At 31.8% G+C, this 21779-nt stretch overlaps 2 protein-coding genes across 7 annotated transcripts; both read left to right on the top strand.

Annotated features, from left to right (window-relative positions):
* Positions 1–8267: 8267 nt before the first annotated feature.
* LOC111370563 (two-component response regulator ARR8-like) lies at positions 8268–10590 on the top strand. 2 transcript variants are annotated; one of them, XM_022992329.1, is made up of 5 exons: positions 8268–8695; positions 8813–8919; positions 9059–9136; positions 9959–10029; positions 10115–10590. In XM_022992329.1, exons 1-5 carry the CDS (start codon positions 8590–8592, stop codon positions 10419–10421), a joined length of 669 nt encoding a protein of 222 aa, XP_022848097.1. In that variant the 5' UTR covers positions 8268–8589; the 3' UTR covers positions 10422–10590. The 2 variants fall into 2 exon arrangements, with proteins under 2 accessions (XP_022848097.1, XP_022848106.1); XM_022992338.1 differs by having other exon boundaries at positions 8816–8919; positions 10115–10421.
* Positions 10591–13335: 2745 nt separating this feature from the next.
* On the top strand, positions 13336–21775 carry LOC111370539. Of its 5 annotated transcripts, XR_002698437.1 has the most exons (8): positions 15335–15461; positions 17332–17601; positions 17949–18054; positions 18443–18625; positions 19464–19922; positions 20953–21036; positions 21111–21334; positions 21427–21775. XR_002698437.1 is itself a non-coding variant. In XM_022992311.1 (7 exons), exons 2-7 carry the CDS (start codon positions 15414–15416, stop codon positions 21170–21172), a joined length of 942 nt encoding a protein of 313 aa, XP_022848079.1. In that variant the 5' UTR covers positions 13336–13482; positions 15302–15413; the 3' UTR covers positions 21173–21775. The 5 variants fall into 5 exon arrangements, 4 of the variants coding, with proteins under 4 accessions (XP_022848079.1, XP_022848070.1, XP_022848058.1 ...); XM_022992311.1 differs by lacking the exon at positions 17332–17601 and adding an exon at positions 13336–13482 and having other exon boundaries at positions 15302–15461; positions 21111–21775; XM_022992302.1 differs by lacking the exon at positions 21111–21334.
* The last annotated feature ends 4 nt before the right edge of the window (positions 21776–21779 follow it).

Raw genomic sequence — 21779 nt, 5'->3', positions numbered from 1 at the left:
AGATTTTATATATGTGCATGCTTGTTAAAAAAAGGTGCGAATAAAGTCCTACATCGACTAGATATATGGTAGATAACATATGGATAAATTGTCATTTGATGGAGTCGAGATCATGAGGTCTTTCGTCCACAAGGAAAATTTAAGGATTTGGAAAAATGCAAACAAAACTTCCATGCCAACTACATACATTAATTATTTAGGATGGAACTCCCATCTAAACAAAATATCATTTTCAACAATCTGGAAAAAAAAATTGATAAAACAATTTTTTGTTTATTCATTTGTATTTTCTAATTTTTCTTATTCAATGTAGATAAATCTTGTTAACCACAAAACACATGTATTTGTGTGTTTATACACACAAAGAATGAGCACATGATTTGTGTCTCTCTTAGTTTGACATTGACATTGACATTTTAATCTTATTTATATAAGTTAAGAGTATCATCCATATCAAATATCTTAATATAATTTCTTGCAAAGAATCAACTCCAACGATGTAAATTGATTCCCAAAATCAAAAGTCTAATGCACAAAGGAATTAAATAAGGGCTGACATTCAATCAATTCAAAGTTAAAAAGTCAAAGTTTAATCTTTATGGGGTTTTTTTCTTTGTAAAATAAAATGCAATATAACAAGATGTGACATTAATAAAGTATGCTCCTCATGGTGGGATAAGTAGATATTGACATTTCTATTTCGTTTAATATTTTAAATTGAATATTATCAGATATAATATTAATAAGTACTTATTCAGGATAGTTTAAAAGTTATTTAAAAAATTTGAGGTCAAATTCAATCATAAATTCAACTTATCAACCACACATTTTATTAACTTTTATCAATTTTTTAATCACATATTTTATCAAATACTTTTCAAACAACCCCTAAATGATTATTAAATTTTATCTTCTTCTTTTTTTTTTTTTAATTATGTTTCATAAAGTATATCAAAAATATCCTCTTTTGATCTAAAAAGTGAAACTAAAGTAAAACTAACTAGATAGTACTATACAATGAAAAGAAAAAACTAGAATTTGGTTAATTATATGATTAAATCATATCGAATATAATGTGTCCTATATGTGTAAATAACCCTTCTTGTAGGAACATAATTTTGGCAAATGTTGTTAAATAAATAATGAGCTTCAATTATTTAGTTTTACTATACATAGTGGAATTTTCATCCATAGGAAGGAACATTTATCCTACCCCACAAAATATATTTCAAGTTAGAGCAACACATAATTGAGGTCAACTAACATTGATTTGTTTTGTTTATTTTTCATTTTTTTTCCAAATAAATCTCACTAATTGAAGCACAAATTCTCGATAACAATTGTTTTATAGTTGTATGTCATCTTACTCAAGCTTTAATTTTTATCAAAAAAAATCTTAAGATTCACAATTGCTATTCACTTATTTACTACTCATTTCCATCACATTATAATTTCAACGACTTCTAATGAAACACAAGAAAAGTATATATCTTACTTACTTAATCCTTTTAGTGAAAATATAAAACAGTCACTTCATATGTCTGTCTTCTTTAGTTTTATTAATTATGTAAAATCATTGTTCAACATATCTTCAATCTAGAATGCTATCAATTATAATTTAGGCTACTCATGTTGCTTTTGTAGAAACTTAGAACTCTTTTAACTATGATTATAGTTTCTAAAGTTCGAATTTTGCAATAATCAATATTGTATAATGAAACATATATATTGAAAAAAGGTTATTCTATAAATAAATTTTAGTCATTGCATGTTTACACTGTTGAACTAAACAAGATTACTAGGGGAAAAAAAAGATAAGTGTCCTCCTTGCACATTTTGTTCAATCTCGTTGAACAATTTTCAATATATATTCAAATTAAATGCTTAGGGCATAGCATCAAATGTAAATTTTAAGTTTGCATTGAAGAGAGATGCAAAAGTAAATATATATGGGAAGAATTTACTTTACAAATCCTCAAGCAAATGCACAAAATGGCTTCACTTTTACAAATCTCATAATAAGCTTTATATATATATTTATATGTCATATTCTTTCTCACTCGCATCTTTTTATAGTTCAAAACACCCTTGCATTTAGCCCACGGCTTCCCTACCACCTTTCTCTTTTCCTTCAACAACCCCTCTCTCTCACTGTGCTATCCAGACACATCCTCGCAAAGTTATCATTATTTAAGTAGAAGATATGATTGAAAGAGAGAAAATTAGGATTGAATTTGATCGAGTTGACTCTTTTATAATAAATATATATTTAAGACATTTTACCAAAAAAAAAGAACCTACTTAAATTGAAACACAAAGTTATCTTCACAATGCAAGTTTTAAGGAAAAAAATTGCCCATGTGACTGATGTGAGGTTTTGAATAAAATGCCAATGTGACGGATAATGTGACAAATGAGATTCCTAATTTTGTTGAATTCTTATGTACACTTTATTAAGTTTGGCCATTCTCAATTGTTTATTTTCTGGAATAGGTAAGAAAGAAAAATTCATGTAACAAATAAATAAAAAGTTTAGAGAAAGACTAGAAATTTGGATTATACAAATTAGAGTCCCCTAAGCATGAAACAATTGGATGTTAAACAAGAATTTAAAAGTAGTTTTCAACATTCAAATGATTTTGATATTCATGAGCAAATACTATCCCGTCTTAATTAACGAATAATAAAAGATATTACAAATAGTTTCCTAATCATAAATGTGAAAGTTAACACATTAAATACAAACGCTATATATACCATTAATTGGATGACATATTAGATAACTCTTCTTAGTTATGATTGAAAGAGAGAAAATTCGGACTGAGTTTGATCGAGTTGACTCTTTTATAATAAATATATATTTAAGACATTTTACGAAAAAAAAAAAACAAAAACAAAGAAAGAAAGAAAGAAAAAACTACTTAAAAATAAATGTGAAAGTTAACACATTACATACAAACACTATATATACCATTCATTGGACGACACATTAGAGAACTCTTCTTAGTTATATGCACGCAAACAATGTAATATTTTTGGATGGGGAATACAAATGCATTAGGGCATCCTTTTGAAAGTCAGTTCAAATATTAACATTACGTCTGAGTAAAATACACATACATATGTTGTGGTGTTAACTTATACTACTTCACTTTGACTCTATTCTAGATTACCATAATTACAAATAACCTATACAGCATATGATCTCTGCAGCAACAAATGCTAGTTACAATATGGGTTCCAACGAAACCAATTTAGTTATAACTTATATCACAAACATAAACTTCTCTACAATTTTTGTCATGCCATTTTGAGAAATTTTGATCATCATAATTACATTACCAACACAAGAATCCAAGATAAGGTTTGCATGTCCATGAATATGTGAGTAATCTTGAAATTGTGGTAGGGTAAAGGAAATGATGAGATTTGAAAGGGAAACATGCAAGGTTCCCATGGAGTGGACACAATCTACTCAAATCTAACTCTTGTAATGGGGGACGTTTTTGCCCAAAAAATGGTGGGGGGATTTTTTTTATTTATTTATTATTATTATTTTTTTGGGTGTTGTGGGGTGGGGGAGGGGTAGCACCACTTTATTAGAGGAAGGTATAATTGCTGTCCTAACTGTCTCGTTAAAACCTTTGTTATGTATTCATTTGACATCAAGGACCCTTGTTATCTCAAAATAAAAAAGCTTATTAAAAATCAGATTGGATTGTATTGGTTGGTGAATTAGAAAATTTGAGAACATGTTTGAGTATAGGATCGAGATAAAAATATAGAACAATTAAAATCACTTTTCTGGTAGATTATACCAAAATTTTATTTTATTTATTTATTTTATTTATCCTTGATCGAACAGTTTGATTTTTTTATCTTTTGACTCTATGCTCGTTTATAAAATATTGAAAATAACATGAATATATTGAATTTTTAAGTGTGTGGCGCGTTTGGACTTTGGTAGCACGATTAGACTCTGTGAACAATATTAGGCCAGGAAAAAAAAATTTAATTTTTATTTTTTTTTGTAAATTGTGATGTGTAAATTTGTTTATGTTTAGCGATTAGCCTCACATTATTCTAAAATGCATAGAGTTTTGTTAGGTAGCAAGGTAAAAAAATTTACAAGTCTAAGCAGATCTAGGTGAAGTTCAGACGAAAAAAATTGTAAAATGTGACTAGATGACACCATCAAATTTTGTGCCTCGACAAAAGCCTCTGGACAAACTTCTTAGATCAATGGGGCCTTAGAAGGCAGCCTTAAGTTCCCCAATGCTGGTTTTTCTTTGGTTGGTTTTGAATTGAGGAAATATTATGATTGTGATTTTATTTATTTTTAAAAATTTTGTTCTAAGTTGACCATCCAAACAAAAAATAATTAGCGATTTATTGAACTTGTGTTCTCCAATTTTTTACACTTGCGCTACATCATTGCTTTGTTTTGGAGTTCAAATATGACTCACTAAACGAGTTAGAAAAAAATATAAATAGTTATCTTACGCACAAATAGAAGATAAATTAACCAAACTTGCGTTACATATTGCAATAACTAGCATGATATTGTAATTTAAAACTTTTGTGTAACATCGAATGCATATTTTTTGGGGGGTGAGCGCATGAGAAGGCGTACATGAACCAATTTTAAACAAGAATCAAAAATTAAATCGATAACAAAAAGATTTAGCCCACGTTTGTTTCTCATTTTTGGAAGAATGAGAATAAAAAATATAGTCGTTACGGACCCCACACAAGAAATAGAAATTCAAATTTGGTAGCTTAATGTGGTGGATAACGATCATATTTTTTATTTTAATAAGAAAAGAATGGGAACTAAACAAGGGCTTAATCTCTGTTTGATCCCTTTTTTCAAAAATACGTTTTTTTTGCAAAATTCATTTTCAACAAGATATTCTATTATAAAATAATTTTATACGTAAATTCAAATTTTTTTCTTACTTTTTAACCATCAATTCTCCCGGAAAAAAAAAACCCTATTTTAAACTACATTTTTACTCCAAAAATAGGGATCAAATAGAGGCTTAACAAAAAAATAAAAGGGTTAATTTCACAAACGGTCACTGAACTTACAAAAAAATTACAAAACGGTCACTAAAGTTTAAAACTTTCAGTAACGGTCACTTAAGTATTGGGACGCTTTAAAAATGGTCACTGAAGTTTAAAAATTTTTGAGCTACTTTTGTGGCAATTTTTCGACAACTTCCGACCACCGATACCATCGGATTTTGATACCGCTGGAAAGCCTACAATGTCTTCTTCAATTGCAATAAAAAATCTCCCCCAAACTCCAAAGGATTCGGCCGGAATAAACCCACAAAGTTGGCTACCCGAAAAGGCAAAAATCTGTCCAAATTTTCAGATTTTTGGTGGACTTTTGCGGCAATTTTTTGACAACTTCCGACCACCAAAATAGCCAAATTTTGATACCGTTGAAAAGCCCACAATGTCCTCTTTAATTAACATCCAAAATCTCCCCAAAAGTCCAAAGGATTTGACCGGAATAAACTCACAAACTTGGCATCCCAGATTTTCGCCTTTTTGGGACGCCGATTTTACGGGTTTATTCCGGCGACTCCTTTGGAGTTTGGGGAAGATTTTGGATAGTAATTAAAGAAGACATTGTGGGCTTTCCAACGGTATCCAAATTCGACGGTCTTGGTGGTCGAAAGTCGCTGGAAAATTGCCGTAAAAGTCGCCCAAAAATCTGAAAATCTGGGTAGATTTTCAGATTTTTTGAGACGACTTTTGCGGTGATTTTCCGGTTGAATTCCTTGGTGTTACGAAGAGATTTTGAGTGGTAATTAAAGAGGACGTTGTGAGCTTTCCAATGGTATCAAAATTCGATGGTATCAGTGGTTGGAAGTAGTCGAAAAATTGTCGCAAATGTAACCAAAAAAATTAAAAAAGTGTTTTTCAATTTCAGTGACCGTTTCAGAAACTTTTTAAACTTCAGTGACCGTTTTGTAATTTTTCTGTAAGTTCAGTGACCGTTTATGAAATTAACCCAAAGTTCACATTTTGAAGTTAAAAACGCAGCATTCTTATTGTATTTTAACAATTTTAATTTCTGATTTTCGAATTTTAACCGAATTAATTTTTAAATAAGCTCTCAAATGAAAGCAATTCTTCTGCTTTGACGAACTGATTGAAATTGGTTTTGGACAAGACATCCTAAGAGCAACAATCCTTATTACTATTTCTTACAAAAGACTGTTCAACAACCAATATTCACTATAATGATAATTTACTCTTAAGGAATACAATTTTTAAATGACAATATTGTTTACCTAATTTAGTGTTTTCGAAGCATCAAAGTTGTTGCATAATGATACCTTTTCATTTTAAACTTGTTAGCCCTTCGTTGGTCCGTTTATTTTCAAAATACATTTTTTTGCTCTTATTTTCATTAATACATTTTTCAATAAAATAATATTATACGTAAATTTAAAATTTTTCTTATTTTTTAACCACATATTCGCTATCAAAATACTATTCAGAAATACATTGTGGGCAAAAAAGACTCAATCTTTCATTCATATTTAAGGTCAGTTTGATTCTCTTTAATTTAATTTATGATTTGTTATATGATCAATTTCAATCACACATTCATATAATAAAATATTCTACACATATACAAAAAGAATTTCTCTATTTTTTAACCACACATTCTTCTAAAAATACTATTCAAAACTTATATTTTTTCACCGATTAATGAGAACCGAACTTAATAAGTTGTGCCTTACGTTTATACCAAATACTCATACATGAGAAGAAAAAAAAAGTATAGGGTAAAATAAATCAAAATGGGTCAAAAGCAACATAATTTATTTTAAGGTAAAGTCAAATATTAAACAGAGAACATATAGCACATGTTTGTTTCCCATTATTTACTCAGTAAAATGAGAAATATTATCGTTATCCATCACATCAAGCCACCATATTTGAAAATCTATCTCTTGCGTAGGACCCATAACGATTATGTTTTTCATTTTCATTCTGATATCAATGTGATTCAAACGGGACCTGCTTGAAGAATTAAAATCACATTTAGAAAATGATAATTAAATGAATGAACAAGAGATAATGCATATTATACATACATCTAGAGATGTTGCTTGCTAACGATCATTCATCGATAGAGCACGAGTTGGATGGCCATGCCATGGGTAGCAAATCTTAAAAGCGATTCAAAAGAAATTGCCCCCTCTTTTGCTACCTCACCCCATTAGGGGCCATATCTTGAAAGAGAATCATAAGAAATTGCCACCCTTTTGCACCCCCTCGCCGACGCACCCCACTCAGTCCACCTCCACCTGCTTTGGACATTGGAAGAGCACATGATTTCACACAAGAAAAGGGCAGTAATGCTTACATCACCCGTATCTCTATGAAGGATTTTTATGGGTCCCATGTCCAACGCCCTTTTGCTTTCAATCCCAAGAAAACTCCCCCTCTCTCTCCCACCCTCTCTTCCTCTCTCTTAAACATTTTGAAAATTTTCTATACTCGTCTCCATCCTATTGTCTCAATAGCACATTGGTCACTGCCTTTAAAAAGAAGCAAATGAACCATTAACATTTCATTATGTTTGGACAATCAACCTTTAATTCCGAAACTGGTCTAACCATCTTACAATATGGTCTTCACTATCCAATTTTATAAAGCTAAGTTTTGTCATTCAGCTTGGGCTGATGTCCAAAAAATTGAAGTAATGTAGTGACGGAAAGTCAAGAAAGTTGGTGAGCAAATGAAAGGTGAGCCTATGGTTGAAGTATTGATGAGCGACGATAGCAAAATTTGCTATCGTGTTAATTCACAAGACATGCGTAATGATTTAAGCACTGTATTGAATAAATGCTTGATGAAATAAACATGTTCGAAAAATACAAACCATGCGACAATTTAACTAATGTGTACGATTTTTTCATTGAAAATTGATCCGTGTTTTAAAAAAAAAAAATCGCCTATCGATAAAGTTTGGCATCATCACCTAATCATGTTTTATGCTTAGGAAAGCTTAGGTTTGTAAAAATTTGAAACTTAAGCTCATTGTCGAGCAACACATTACTCGCTTTAGAACATTGACACTGGTTCATATTAAAACTTACTCACTCTTCTAAAAAATTGAACACCAAATTGCTATAGAGACAATAAGTTGAGACCAAAGTGCAATTTCCTCTTAACATTTTATTATCTTACATATAAAAACCCAAGTACCCAACTCACCAAGAAAGAATCCTTACAAATAAAATCTCCTTGTTCTACACTGTTATTTCTTTATTTTATTTAACTGTATACACATCCTATTGCTTGCCTTGTAATTCAATTCCAAGTTGGAAAAATCTTGCAAAATCTTTGGATGAAATCTGGTCAGATCTTGCTTTGTGGGATGTGGATTTTCTAGAGTCTTATTCCAATTCAACAAAACCCCATTTCCTCTTCAGAATCACAAATGCAAAAACCAAAGCAATCTCAATAATAATCAGAGAACCCTTCTCTATCTCTCATCTTTCTCTCTCTTGTTCTTCTTGAATTCATATTCTGGTATTGAATATTGAACTTGGAGCAATGGGAATGGCCGCCTCAGACCCACAGTTTCATGTTCTTGCTGTTGATGATAGCCTAATAGACAGAAAGCTCATTGAAAGGCTACTTAAAACCTCTTCTTATATAGGTACTTATTTTTCTTCGCCAAAAAAACAAACAAAAAAAACTGATTTTTTTTTTTTTTTTGGATTTATAAATCATGTGTGCGATTTTACTTTTGCGGGTTTTGTTCATTGTTTCGTAGCAGTTACTACAGTGGATTCTGGTAGCAAAGCTTTAGAATATCTTGGTTGGCATGAAGATGACGAAAGAAACACAAATGAAAACTCTGTTTCTCCTCAAAACCATCAGGTAAAATTTATTTATTCATTTATTTTGCCAATTTTCTGTTTCTTACATTTTTCTTAGGTTGCAGAATATTTATGGGATTTGACTTGGATTTTTTTTTTTTTCTATGTTGTCTGAAAATTAAATTTCTTTGTATTTACAGGAAGTGGAAGTAAATCTTGTTATTACAGACTATTGTATGCCTGGAATGACTGGCTATGATTTACTGAAGAAAATCAAGGTATACTTTCTTGGATTCTATTCAATTCCTTTTATGTGAATTCTTCATATTGTGAAAAATTTTAGTCCTGCTTAAAAGTTACTTTACCAGAATTGTTAGTTATTGACCCTATGAAAAGTAACTTTACTTAACTTTTATAACCACACATTCTGTAGCTCTTATTTTTGATATATGGAGTCGGCTGCTTAAATCTTTTTATATTCTATGGTCGGAATTGAATGTAACTAGAAAGAAAAAAATAAATTTGCATCTTCTCCAAGACCTCATTTTTTCATTTTTGGAAATATTCTTCCACAAAATTTGCTAATTCTAGCTGTGTATCAATCTGGGATTGATGTATTCTTAAAAGTTATACACACCATTCATTTAATATCAAAGGAATCTTAGCAAAATCTTTATACCACCTGATTTTGGTAATTTGATAGTGAAAGGTCATTTACTATTTCCAAATGGTCGCCCCATTGCTTTAGGCTTTTATGATTTTTTTCTCATGGCCTAAATCTACTTATAATCTGTGAAAAAGCAAATTTGTTAACACTTTGCACTCATTCAATGTTTTTTCTAAGAATCTAATTAGATCTTTAAGCAAATCTAGCAATGTCTTGAGCGAAATCGCGACTTCATTGAAACTTAGTGGGGATTTGTTGTTGCATTTATTTCTCTAGATAATTATGTCTTTCAGTAGATCTATTGATCGATAAGAACCGAAGACAAATAAAAATTATGTAATTGATTCTAAATTTATTGAAAATTAGGTGCAATCTCTTTAATTTCTATGGAGAACAACTCTAATAAACAAGTGGGCTTCCTATTGTTTTGCAGGAATCTTCATCTCTGAGAAACATACCGGTAGTCATTATGTCTTCTGAGAATGTGCCCTCAAGAATCAATAGGTAAGAATAATTTTTCGTTTATATCTGGAGTTGGCTGTCTAAATTATTTGTTGGCCGTCTGGCTTATTAATTATAACATTTGCAGATGCTTAGAAGAAGGAGCAGAGGAATTTTTTCTCAAGCCAGTGAGATTGTCAGATGTAAATAAGCTTAAATCCCATATGGTGAAAGCTAAGAAGCAAGAAAAACAAGAATCACCGCCACTGTCACCACAATCACAGCCACCACTGCCGCCACCACAATCACAGCAGCAGCCACCAGAGCTGATTCTGGTGCAGCAGCAGCAGCCACCACAATCGAGTAATAACAAGAGGAAAGGCATGGATGAAGAGCTTTCTTCCCCAGACAGAACAAGACCTAGATACAATGACCTGACTGTGGTGTCTAGCTAATCATAGCAAATAATTTTCTTTTTCACAATTTGAAAATTATAATTGACACAATTTTTCCCTGTATCTTAGTTTAAATTGGTTAATACAAACATTAAGAAACATGTACAGAGAGAGAGAGAAACAATGAGAGTTTCATATATATGATGATAACATCTGTACCCATTTTACACGAGAGACTTCCATCCAATTTTGTTTTTCTTATTTAGAAGAATAATTTTTATTAAACAAACGTAGAGGTGTCGTGGACAGCCCACTTTTCTTCCCGGTCGGGCTTGTCCGAGCCTATGTAGCAAAATGCGATGGTTAGCATACCCTGAAATGGGGGAGTCATAGCATTCTAAGTACCCAAGGTTGTGCACAAATTGCAGACATGGCTAATTAGGTCGTGTTAGGTTCTTACATATCAGGTCGTTTATACTTCTAATCAAACATTAACGTGCGAAAACTTGCATATTTTAAAGTCCTCGTTTGGCCCCCAATTTTTGAAGTAAAAATGGGTAGAATAGTGATTTTTTTGAATAATGAGTGGTTGAAAATGAAGAAGTTTTTTTTGATTCATGTGTAATATTATTTTATGAAAGATTGTATAGTTAAAAATAGGAGAGAGAAAAATAAAATATAATGTAATTTAATATAACGGGAGCTAAATCCAATTTCAAACGAACTTAGATCAGTATTACTTGTACCATGAATATAACAACGTTGTAGCACATGATTCTTGATGTGTCTTTTCTTGACTTATTAGGATCCTCTCTTTGAGGGTGGCGCGGGGGGGCGGGGGTGGGGAGGTCTATTTAAGGGTTTATAAATATTCTGACCATATTTATTGTTTACCAAATAAATTATTGGGTTTGAATAATGATGAAAATATTTCTTAAATACTTTTTCCATTTTATAAATATAAATTTTCATATGAATTAGTATATAATAATAATGTTAAGGAATACGATATATTGACGCGATGCCATATTTCTATACCATTTATCTTAAGTAGTGGAAAGACATAACCTACATCGTTCGTTGCTTCAAAAAAATTAATTATCTCAAGATTTTATTTATTTATTATTATCTGAATGTTGGAATCAACTCAAGGGGAAAAAAAAAGAAGGCGTTCTTCTAACACTATTAAAAAACAGCTTTTCAACTACAGAAAATTACCAACGGCATCCGTTGGTGATTAGAAACAGATTATTCATTGGTAAAAATAATTCACTTTTAACTACGATAATTAGCAACGATTTTCCGTTGGTAAAGATGATATCTCTTTACCAAGCGATATTCCATGCCTAACGTAACCGTTTAACATTTGGATCTTCCTCCAGCGGATATTTCGTAGGTGATGTACCGAATATTACCAACGGAGTTGGTAATTAGAAACGGATTATCCGTTGGTAAAAATAATTCACTTTTAGTTACAATAATCAGCAACGAATTTTTCGTTGGTAAAGATGATATCTCTTTACCAACGGATATTTCGTGCCTAATATAACCGTTTAACATTTTGAACTTTTACCTATGGATATTCCATTGGTAATTAGGAACGGATTATCCGTTAGTAAAAATGATATCTATTTACCAACGGATATTCTGTGCCTAATATAACCGTTTAACATTTTGATCTTTCAGCAATGGATATTCCGTTGGTGATTAGAAACGGATTATCAGTTGGTAAAAATAATTCACTTATCCCATATTGGAAGTTTACAACAATATCTTTATAGTTGCCATCTATAAATTTGTGGTCCAATAAGGAGTTAAACAATATTTTGGTCTTTCAATTCAGTTGGCTAAAAATTAAAATAATAATAATAATAAATAAATAAATAAATAATTTTTTTAACATACGATTATTTACAACATTGATTTTTATCAATTGTGATGGTAGACATTTACCAACGGAAAGTCGGTTGGTATTAGTTAAGACTTTTACCAACGGAAATTCCATTGATGAAAGATTCACATTTTCCCAACGGAAAATCCGTTGGTAAAATGTTTACTCTTTACCTACGGCACGATCCATTGGTAACTATCAACGACCCTTAAATTACTAACGGATTTGTGGTTACAAATATTTCATTAGTGAAGATTATTAACAACGGATATTGAAACTTTAGGAACGGAAAATTCGTGTCTGAAGCTTTGTTTTTTAGTAGTGTAATGAGTGTCAAGTATATTAATTTCTACTGTTTAAGCCTTTTGTCTCTCAAATGAAGTTTTTAATTTCATGTGAAGCTTAGACAAGAAAAAAATAACATATTAGGGAGTGTTTGATAATATGGAAATGGAAAAAATAAAGATGAAATTGGAATTGGAAATTCCAACTTTTGGTGTTTGATACCTTATATTTTTCATGGAATTGCATTTCTTGGATTTCTTGGAACTTGGAATTTTCCTTGTTTTAGTGGAATTTAAATTCTCATCATATATGGTGAGAATTCAAATTCCACCATACTGTAGCGAATATTATTTTTTTCGTCTTTTTTTTTTTTGGTAATGGAAACCAATTCTAAGAATTATTGTAAAAAAATATTTCCCTTTAATTGACAATTTTCATGTAAAAAAAACCAAACGAACATTAAAAAACACTTTTATTTCAACATTTTCCACGTGGAAAATTATATCAATCAAACACAATAATTTATAATTCCCAGAAAAACAATTCTAGGCAATTCAATTCCCTGAAATTCGTTTTCTAGACAATTCAATTCCATCTTTGCAATTAAACGGATCCTTAGTTTTTGTTCAAAAAAATGCTCAAAATTATTATTAAAATAAGTAAATAAATAATTTTTGCCACTTTAATCAAAATAATTATTTTTTCTAACATTTACTTTTACTTTCTAAGTTTTGACCGATACTGTCCTTTTCTTACACCATGGCAATTTACAAATGTCAATGCAGAACCGCTATTATAGATTGTACATTATTGAGTGAATCTTGTACATTGCAGTGACAATTTCAATGTTTTCTTGTAATTATAAATTTCTGGAAATTCGAACCCCACAAATGGTAAAGCTCGTACGTATTTCGAGAGGTGCCCAATAGTCAGATGAAATTTAAGGTAATCAACGAATTTGTTATTTTAGACTTATTTTCAACCTTATTTTATGTCTGAAAATTTATATTTATGTCTAAATGTGTAATTAAAATCATATTATGTTCTGAGGTGTATGTGATTTGATCTTTATGGTTTTTGAGTTTTTCTTGGGCTGAATATTTGTGGATTATTGTTATATTGGCCAAAGATTGGATTATTTCCCTGTGTTTTATTATTTTTTGATGATTTTTGAGCTTTTTCTCTGGCTGAACATTAATGGGTGATTATTATTTTGGCTAAAGATTAGATTTTTTTTTTCCTGTGTTTTATTGAATTTTGTGGCGATTTAAGAATCTTTTTAAATATTTTGAATTTAGAACCGAATTCATCAGATTGATGTTAATAAAAAATTATCTTAATTAAAACAAAGAACATTTATTAAGTACATGTTTTTAATGAATATTTTCATGAAATCTTTAACTTGAAGTTCCTGTGGAAGTGAAAGTATAATAAGAGGGATAAACCTCTAATAGAAGGTTACGGTTTTAAAATTGTTTTAATCATTTTCATTTATACTGAGATTTAAGGAGATGTCCTAGATTTTACAAAATATAGAGTAATAAGCTCACAATTCATCCGACAGGATTAAGAGAGTATGAATGAATATTGATTATGGTGTAACTCAAAGGTACCGAGTACCAACTTCATTTGATGCCAGGGAGTCATGTTGTGGGAAGTAATGAATCTGTCTTGGAGATTTATGGGAATATATAGAAAAGAAACAAAATGACATTTGATTTTTATCAGCTGAAAAATATTTTATGATACAATGTCAGGACGAGTGCTATTGTCGGTGGTAGAGCGAAGAAATTATCATTAGACGTGTTAATAGTATAAACATACGATCAAGCAGTCACGACTGTAGATCTAGTGGCATGGTAGTTGAGATTAGTCTACTTTCTATTCACCGTGACAATTCAGTTGATTAATGAGTGGAGTAAATCATAACTTGGAACTTGGATAAGTACTTTGTAACGTAATGTTTTGTGTTAAGTAGAATCAAGAGGGGGTATAGTCTCTATAGATGATCATCTTGTCCTAAGGAGGACTTGAGGACATTGTAATGTAGTACAAACAAGAATATTAAGATAGATGCTGACTATAGTAGAATGAGTAAAACAAGTGATAAGAATAGACACTAATGTCAATGAGATCGACGGAGATTATATTGCCATCCTTATATGATCTTATTTGCCATAATTGTACTTTCAATAATAGGTTGATTGCATACCATAGTTGTGCATATTTCTATTCCTATATAATGAAACTGATCCCAGAAGGGAAAAGGGATTTAGCCAATTATTCTGTAAATTGACAACTAACCCTAGAGGTGGTACCAATAAAGGATAATCTAAGGAAAGTCAATTTAGATGTATAACGTATGTCGTGTAAACCTAAAGAAGCCAGAGCAATGCAATCTCAATTGAACGTGTTAGCTTAGAGAGTTACTCTAATATTAGCTTGGATTGATGTGGTTGCAAAATATTTGACTTTTTGGACTTTTGGTAAATGTAGCGATAGATTGAATGCAAAAAATATTCATGTACCGACCCTAAAACCATTCCAACATGTACTAAAAAATATATATTGTTAGTGTGGCTTTTCGTTTGTACCATCAACTACCAATTCCTTCACTATTGCCTTTTCTTATATGATTAATTAGGAAATCTAAGCCCGTTGATTCCGTACTTTTCCAGCTTCTGCTTTTTTTCTTCCGACTTTAGGTTCTTTATATGTTAATTAACCTAATGACATGTTGATGTTATGCTTTTGGGTATTACAGATTGCATCTCTAGAACTGTATGCTAAAGCTGGAGAAAAGCCTTGCTAGGTACTGTGGCATAAAAAGCTAATTGCTCAAATTTAAGTGTATATCCGGTTGGCAGAGTTGCAAAATGTCCAACAAAGAAGTTAGAAAAGTCTCTCTTGAAGATATACAGCTGGTAAGTTGTCTGGCTTCTATTTTTTGCAATTTATATATGTGCAATTTGATTCTAAAATTTGATATGTTATTTTGTTATATGATTATTCGTAAAATTCTACACCATATAATATATCCCTGCAAATTTGTGTTTAAATAATATAATGGGAAAATTGCAGTAGCGGACCTTAACCTTTTCATTTTTTGCAAATTTTACCCTAACTTTCATTTTGTGCCAACGAAGGTCCCTAACCTTTCATAAATATGCACTTTAGGTCCATCTAGACGGAAATCGTCCAAAACACCATCAGTTGACCTAGAAAATTCCTTGAACTATCTGCTACCTCGATGAATTTATTGGATGTTGATATCTTTTTGGGCAGTATTATTGGATGGTTTTATTGGATGCTGATTCTTTAATTTTACTGGTCAACTGACGATATTTTGGATGGTTTCCGTCCAAATGGACCTTAGATGCATATTTATGAATGGTTAGGAACACCCACTGGCACAAAATGAATATTATGGTAAAGTCTGCAAAAAATGAAAAGGTTAGGGATTGTTGTTGCAATTTTCCCTAATATAACTATTAATAAATTTGGCAAACTAGGTCCTTGCCAAGAAAGGGCAAAAATCGTTTTAGCATCGTTGTGTGGAGAAATTTTTTTCCATGTTTTACATCTTGTCTTTCTTAAGTTTTGATGGACATCCTAGATGCACAATCATTCTCATAAAGAGTATTTTGGAGCCAATGGTATGACACACCTATCAAGACAAAAAATATCTCTGCAAGGAACGCCCCCTAACTTGCCAAACCTATAGTTGATCTTATAAATTAAACAAAATATTCTTGCCAAACCTATAAATGATCTGACGGATTCGAAGAGAAGTGCAAGGGGGCACGAAAAATCTTCTTATATTCAAGAGAAAAATTTCGCCATGGCTGACAACTTGAGTGGAACTGAACTATGCACAGTAACCTTTAATTCTTTAAGTTTATGTCTCCAGAAAAGAGTCAGTGAATGCGGCACGAATTTGATTTGGTTATTGAGGAAAGAAAATTAGCAGGAAACCTTGTTCATTACTAATAATTGATGCGATCCTTATTTTTTTAATAGAATTGATGTTATAAATACTTCACTGGAGAATGTCTTAGATTTTTGTTGTATGATAAGGCACTGTACTGTCTACTTTTGAATATATTATCCGATTTATGACGTTAAATTTTATTTACAAGTCCAGTAGACAGATTAAATTAATATGTATATGCTTCTTTGTTAATGAGTAAACAAGGACCTAAAAATTATGATAGAGAGAGATTTATTTGAACAACACGATAGCTTCTCCCTACAGAAATTATATTTATGAAAAACATAGAAAGATTTCAATCTCTCTTTGAAAAATAGAATAGACTACTTTTAAAATTTACAAGGTTGCGATAAACAATATCATGACCTTTCTATTTGAACCATATAACTTACCTCTCCGGCCCTTCTCCAATCATTTTTCCATGCTAGCAAAAAAGTACTTACACCGATGCGTTGATAAAATTCTTCATTTATATAGTATTAATTTAGTTTAATACTTGTTATTAATTTCTCTTGTTGAAATCTTTTAAATATAAGTACCCATTTGTTATTTATAATATCTTTGAGTAAAAATATATAATATTTCTAGTAAAAAAAGAAAAATGATTATAATAGAGTGTTCGAGGAGTGTCAGAATCGACACGTATATAATATGGACACACTACCCGAGTTGAAGTGTCCGTGCTACAAAGCTAGTGTGCATTCCATGAAGTTCATTCTTTTCTTAGAAATTGACTTAATAGTTTCTGCTGCTGTCCTTCCTCCCTTCCTGTGATTTCTTATCTGTTTAATCTTCAATTGAAGATCAAGTGCTAATAGAGGATTAGGATCAGCGAACATCTATCCGTTGGTTGAGAATGAAGGATCAAATGACAAGATGCTGTTGATTTGTTGTTTTGAAGAGAATCTAGGGTGGAGAGAAGTGGAGATAGATTTGAATTTTGCATGATCTATGCATTTGGCCTCTTCGTGTTTTTGTTGTTAACGGATTTTCAAGAAAGCCTATGGTGTACTGAAATTTACAATGCTGGTAAAATCATTGATGTGAGACGAGATCAACCACTATTTAACCAGGTGCAAATTTTGTACGAATAGATATCAAAATTGTCGGTGCAAGATATCCGACCGTGATTGGCCAGCATGGAAGAATTTTATTATTATTATTATTTTTTTCAACGCCAATTAGATTCCTAGATGTAAATAATTTTACTGTTTCCAGAAGGATGGCATGCCAACTTAATCACTTTGATTTGTATAGGACCAAGGGATTTTTCTTTCTAGTTAAGTTTTGTTAATTGCGCTTCTAACAACCTCAATTCAATATTGTTCCCTCAAAATAAGAACCTTTAGCCGCCCCCAGTTTCTTATGTGTTCCGTAAGCATCTGATTGGGAACCTTACTTTGATCATCTTTAATATCAGGTTCAAAATCTTATTGAAAGGTGTCTTCAGCTCTACATGAGCCCGAAGGAAGTTGTGAGCACCCTCTTACACCATGCAAAAATTGAGCCTGGTTTCACGGAGCTTGGTAATATCAATTTCTCGATTAGAAGTTTTTTCCTGTCATTTTTTTTTGGGTTCTTCCAAGTTTTAAACAGAGGTATTTTGCAGGACAAGGAGGTAATCACATGGTGTATAAACAAATAATGGAAATCAAGTTTATCAAATAAACAAATGAAGCCAAATACAAAATTAGATTACTCGTAATTGAATTTAAACTAATCCAGCAGGACCTGAATTCCTGATTGAATATAAATTAATCGAGCTGTGTTTCTTCTTATTTCGGAGTTAACTTCCACTATATGGAAGGACATCAAAATTAAGTTGGAACCAGTCTTGTAAATTTTTACTCCTGCCCTTAATAATTGTGACTTAAATTGAAATCTATTTATTTAACTTTAGGATTCTCCTTTCAGTGTGGCAAAAACTTGAAACTGAAAATCAAAGATTTTTCGAGGCATATTATCCGAGGTTGTTAGTGAAGGATCTGATATTGCGATTCAATCAGTTGCTTGAAAGACAGGTCGAGCTAATGCGCCAAATATGTCCTCCTGGAGTTGCTTCCACTCCAAGGTCTAATGGATCTCAGTTTTACTCAAGTAAGCTCACTTCTCGATAAGTCCAGAGTTTTCTTTATGACGGAAAACAACCATATAAATAGGGTGTTCATCTTTTGGCCTCCAGTATCGTTCATGGACAAACCACTGTTAGATGTGTTACATGTGTATATATATGGTTGCATCTGCCTCTCTTCACCAAGCATGTTGGTGTTTAAAGCTCAACAACAAACTCACCTTGAAAGTGATTAAAAACACTTAAAATAGGAGATCTCAAAAAACCACTAAGTAAAGGTCAGCTCGGCCACAAGGCTGCTGTTTTCTGACAATTTCATACTGTAATCCTGTTCTCAGCTTCATATCGAATCTATTTATTTGGTCTTGATGTATTGGACAAGAACTATAACTGTTTCCAATGTTTTTCTCATAATGAGTTTCTTGATTAACGATAATAATTGATCATATGTAAACAGATGTTCTTGAAACTTTAGAGCATGTTTGGTATGCAATCCTTAATAAAATTAGCGGGGACTCAATGTACACTTAACAAGTTTTTAGCTTCTCTTTTCTTATTCTTTTTCTTTTATACTGTCTAATGCTATATGAGCAATCTTGCCAAACGTGGCTTAAATGTTTATGCCATTCTTCAAGGAATGTGTTTCTGTGAGGTGTGTTCACACACACACTTGGATAAATACACACAGCCATGCAGGAATATGGGATCCCGAAAATTTTATTTGTGCATGTCTTTTACCAAGTGTTGTACTGGAATCTGATAGTGCTTTTGAGAAAAAAGTAAAAGAAAATTTGTGGCTATTTCATCTGCAATTACACAGGAGCTCGACTTGAGTAGAAAATTATCATGATTTCATTTTGGCAGTGCATAACAACTCGGCTTACCATACTCCAGAACATGCTGGAGCTTTAAAGCCAGAAAACCTGGACCATGCTATTAGTATCATACCTAGCGTTTACACTAACGGTGCATCCTCCCGACAGCCATCCATACAAATTCCTGTCGATGTGGTATCAGATGACATGCAATTGGCTCAGAGTTCAAATTCAGGAACAATAAAGGGAATAGATGGTGGAATAATTAAATCAGAAGAGGGCTATACGGGTGATTCTCCTTTCATGTTTGGTGGAGACAGTGATCTTCTGGAAACTCATAATGGAATAGGGGATGCACCTGTTTCGTCTTTCAGTTCCCTGGTGTCTAATTCACAACCGTTGAATGAGAATATCTTGGAAGGCGACACAAATATGTTCGGATTCTTGGGGCAGATTCCCCGAAACTTCAGTTTTTCTGACTTGACAGCTGACTTTTCCAATAGTACTGGTTAGTTCTCTCTCTCTCTCTCTCAACTTATGGCGAAGTTTCTTCACCTAACTTATTTTGTTTCAAAGTGCTTAAATTCTTTCCATTTCAGTTTAAGTCACTCGTTTAAAATTTTTTATTTTTTCTATTCGAATGTTCAACATTGAAGCGATCTACATTGAAACCATGTTAAATTCTTGTCTTTGACGTTGGACTCCACTAGATGAACTCACCGAGTTTAACAGTCACTAAACTGAAAAAAAGAGAAATTTTGTTGGGAATTAAGAAAAATTCCCTTTATTTGCCCAGTGATTTTTATTGTTCAGAAAAATAAATAGCAGACAAGATAAATGAAAAAATAAGACAAAAATATTTACAGATTGTCAAAACTTTCAGTATATGAAAAATTTGAATGATCATAGTGAATTTCATTCACCCAAACCCCCATATCCTATAGGGAAAATGCTCTAAGCATTACAACACCAGCCAATTTCTACTATTTGAACACCCCACAAAGAGACTTAAGAAAAAATTATGATGCTAGGCTTATAATTTTTCTTCACTGAACTGTCTACTCGTGTACATGAAAAAAATACTAAAGACGTTAATTTATAGGAAAACATTGGATGACTGAATTCTACACAATTTCTGCTGACCATGTAATGATCTCTCTCTCTCTCTCTCTGCCAATTTGTTTCCAACTTTCCATTACAAATTATAACACTTTGGCATTCATGTTCCAACATCAGTCCAAAAGTGATCCAAGAAAATAATCAATATCCAATCTTATCTCCTCTTTGCAATTAAAGTCCCTCCTATTTTCAAAAGATTCTGCGTAAATTTGAAACATTTGAGGCAATAATCCCAACAAATTTTAGTGACAGCTTGGAATAGCTTAGTGACCAACATGAAACTTTGCCATAAATTGAGTGAACAAAAAGTGTTTTTAACCCACAAATTTTGATTAATTTGTTAGTTTGAGTGAACTATGCTTGGTAACATCTTGTTCCAATTTCTTGTGTTTATGAATTATATGATATACTGTTTTCAGATATATTAGAGAGCTATTCTAGATCTCCGTTCCTTGGAAGTGATACAAACTTCTTGGAACCCCATATTAAGGAAGAGCAGCAAGGTACGAGTTTCAAATTTTGACGTTCTTTTTGACATATTCAGAATGTAGCTTATGCGTGTCCTATCTGTGGGCAGGCATTAATAATTTGGACACCGTTTCAGAGTGCTTGAGTTACAATGATTTTGGCAGTGATTGATTGAATAATTTAGACAGTAAATTATCGTGTTAACTGTTAGAATTGTTTCTTCCCTTTTCATGCTATTATGTGTCTATTCAGTTGTAACCTCTTTGGTTAACGTTACAGGGTCTAAATTGTTACATCCCTGTTAGTACTTATACTTTCTTCGTCTCTTCCTCGGTATTATTGCCCAACGCAATTTGCTTTCTACTTGATTTGCAAGTCGAATACAATCGATATAATTCTCTTTTGTCATTTTATTTGTGTTGCAGGTCCATTTGCTTTATAGGATAGAAATTTCTGAAGACATGTTTATAAAATTAGTGAGGCTTCAGGATTTTGAATTCTTTGCCGTAGTCATGATAGACGATAACCATGTGTTACGAACAATATACAAGCAAAAGCTCTTTCTGGCCAAAGGAGGCGTATTTTAGTAATATTACAGTTGACAGGCATCTGGATCACATTTTGATTGTAATTTTTTTTTTCCCCTTCTTGAATTGGTATTAACTACCACATTATAGACTTGTTTTGTTCGATATCCAATAATTTCACATTTCGGGTTGTGACTTGTTATCGCTGATCGTTATGCGTTTCAAGAATGTGAATCGTTTGAATACATTTT

This window comes from Olea europaea, chromosome 2 (genome assembly GCF_002742605.1).
Source record: "Olea europaea var. sylvestris chromosome 2, O_europaea_v1, whole genome shotgun sequence".
Taxonomy (NCBI): Eukaryota; Viridiplantae; Streptophyta; class Magnoliopsida; order Lamiales; family Oleaceae; genus Olea; species Olea europaea.
This window is presented reverse-complemented; position numbering and strand designations above follow the sequence as displayed.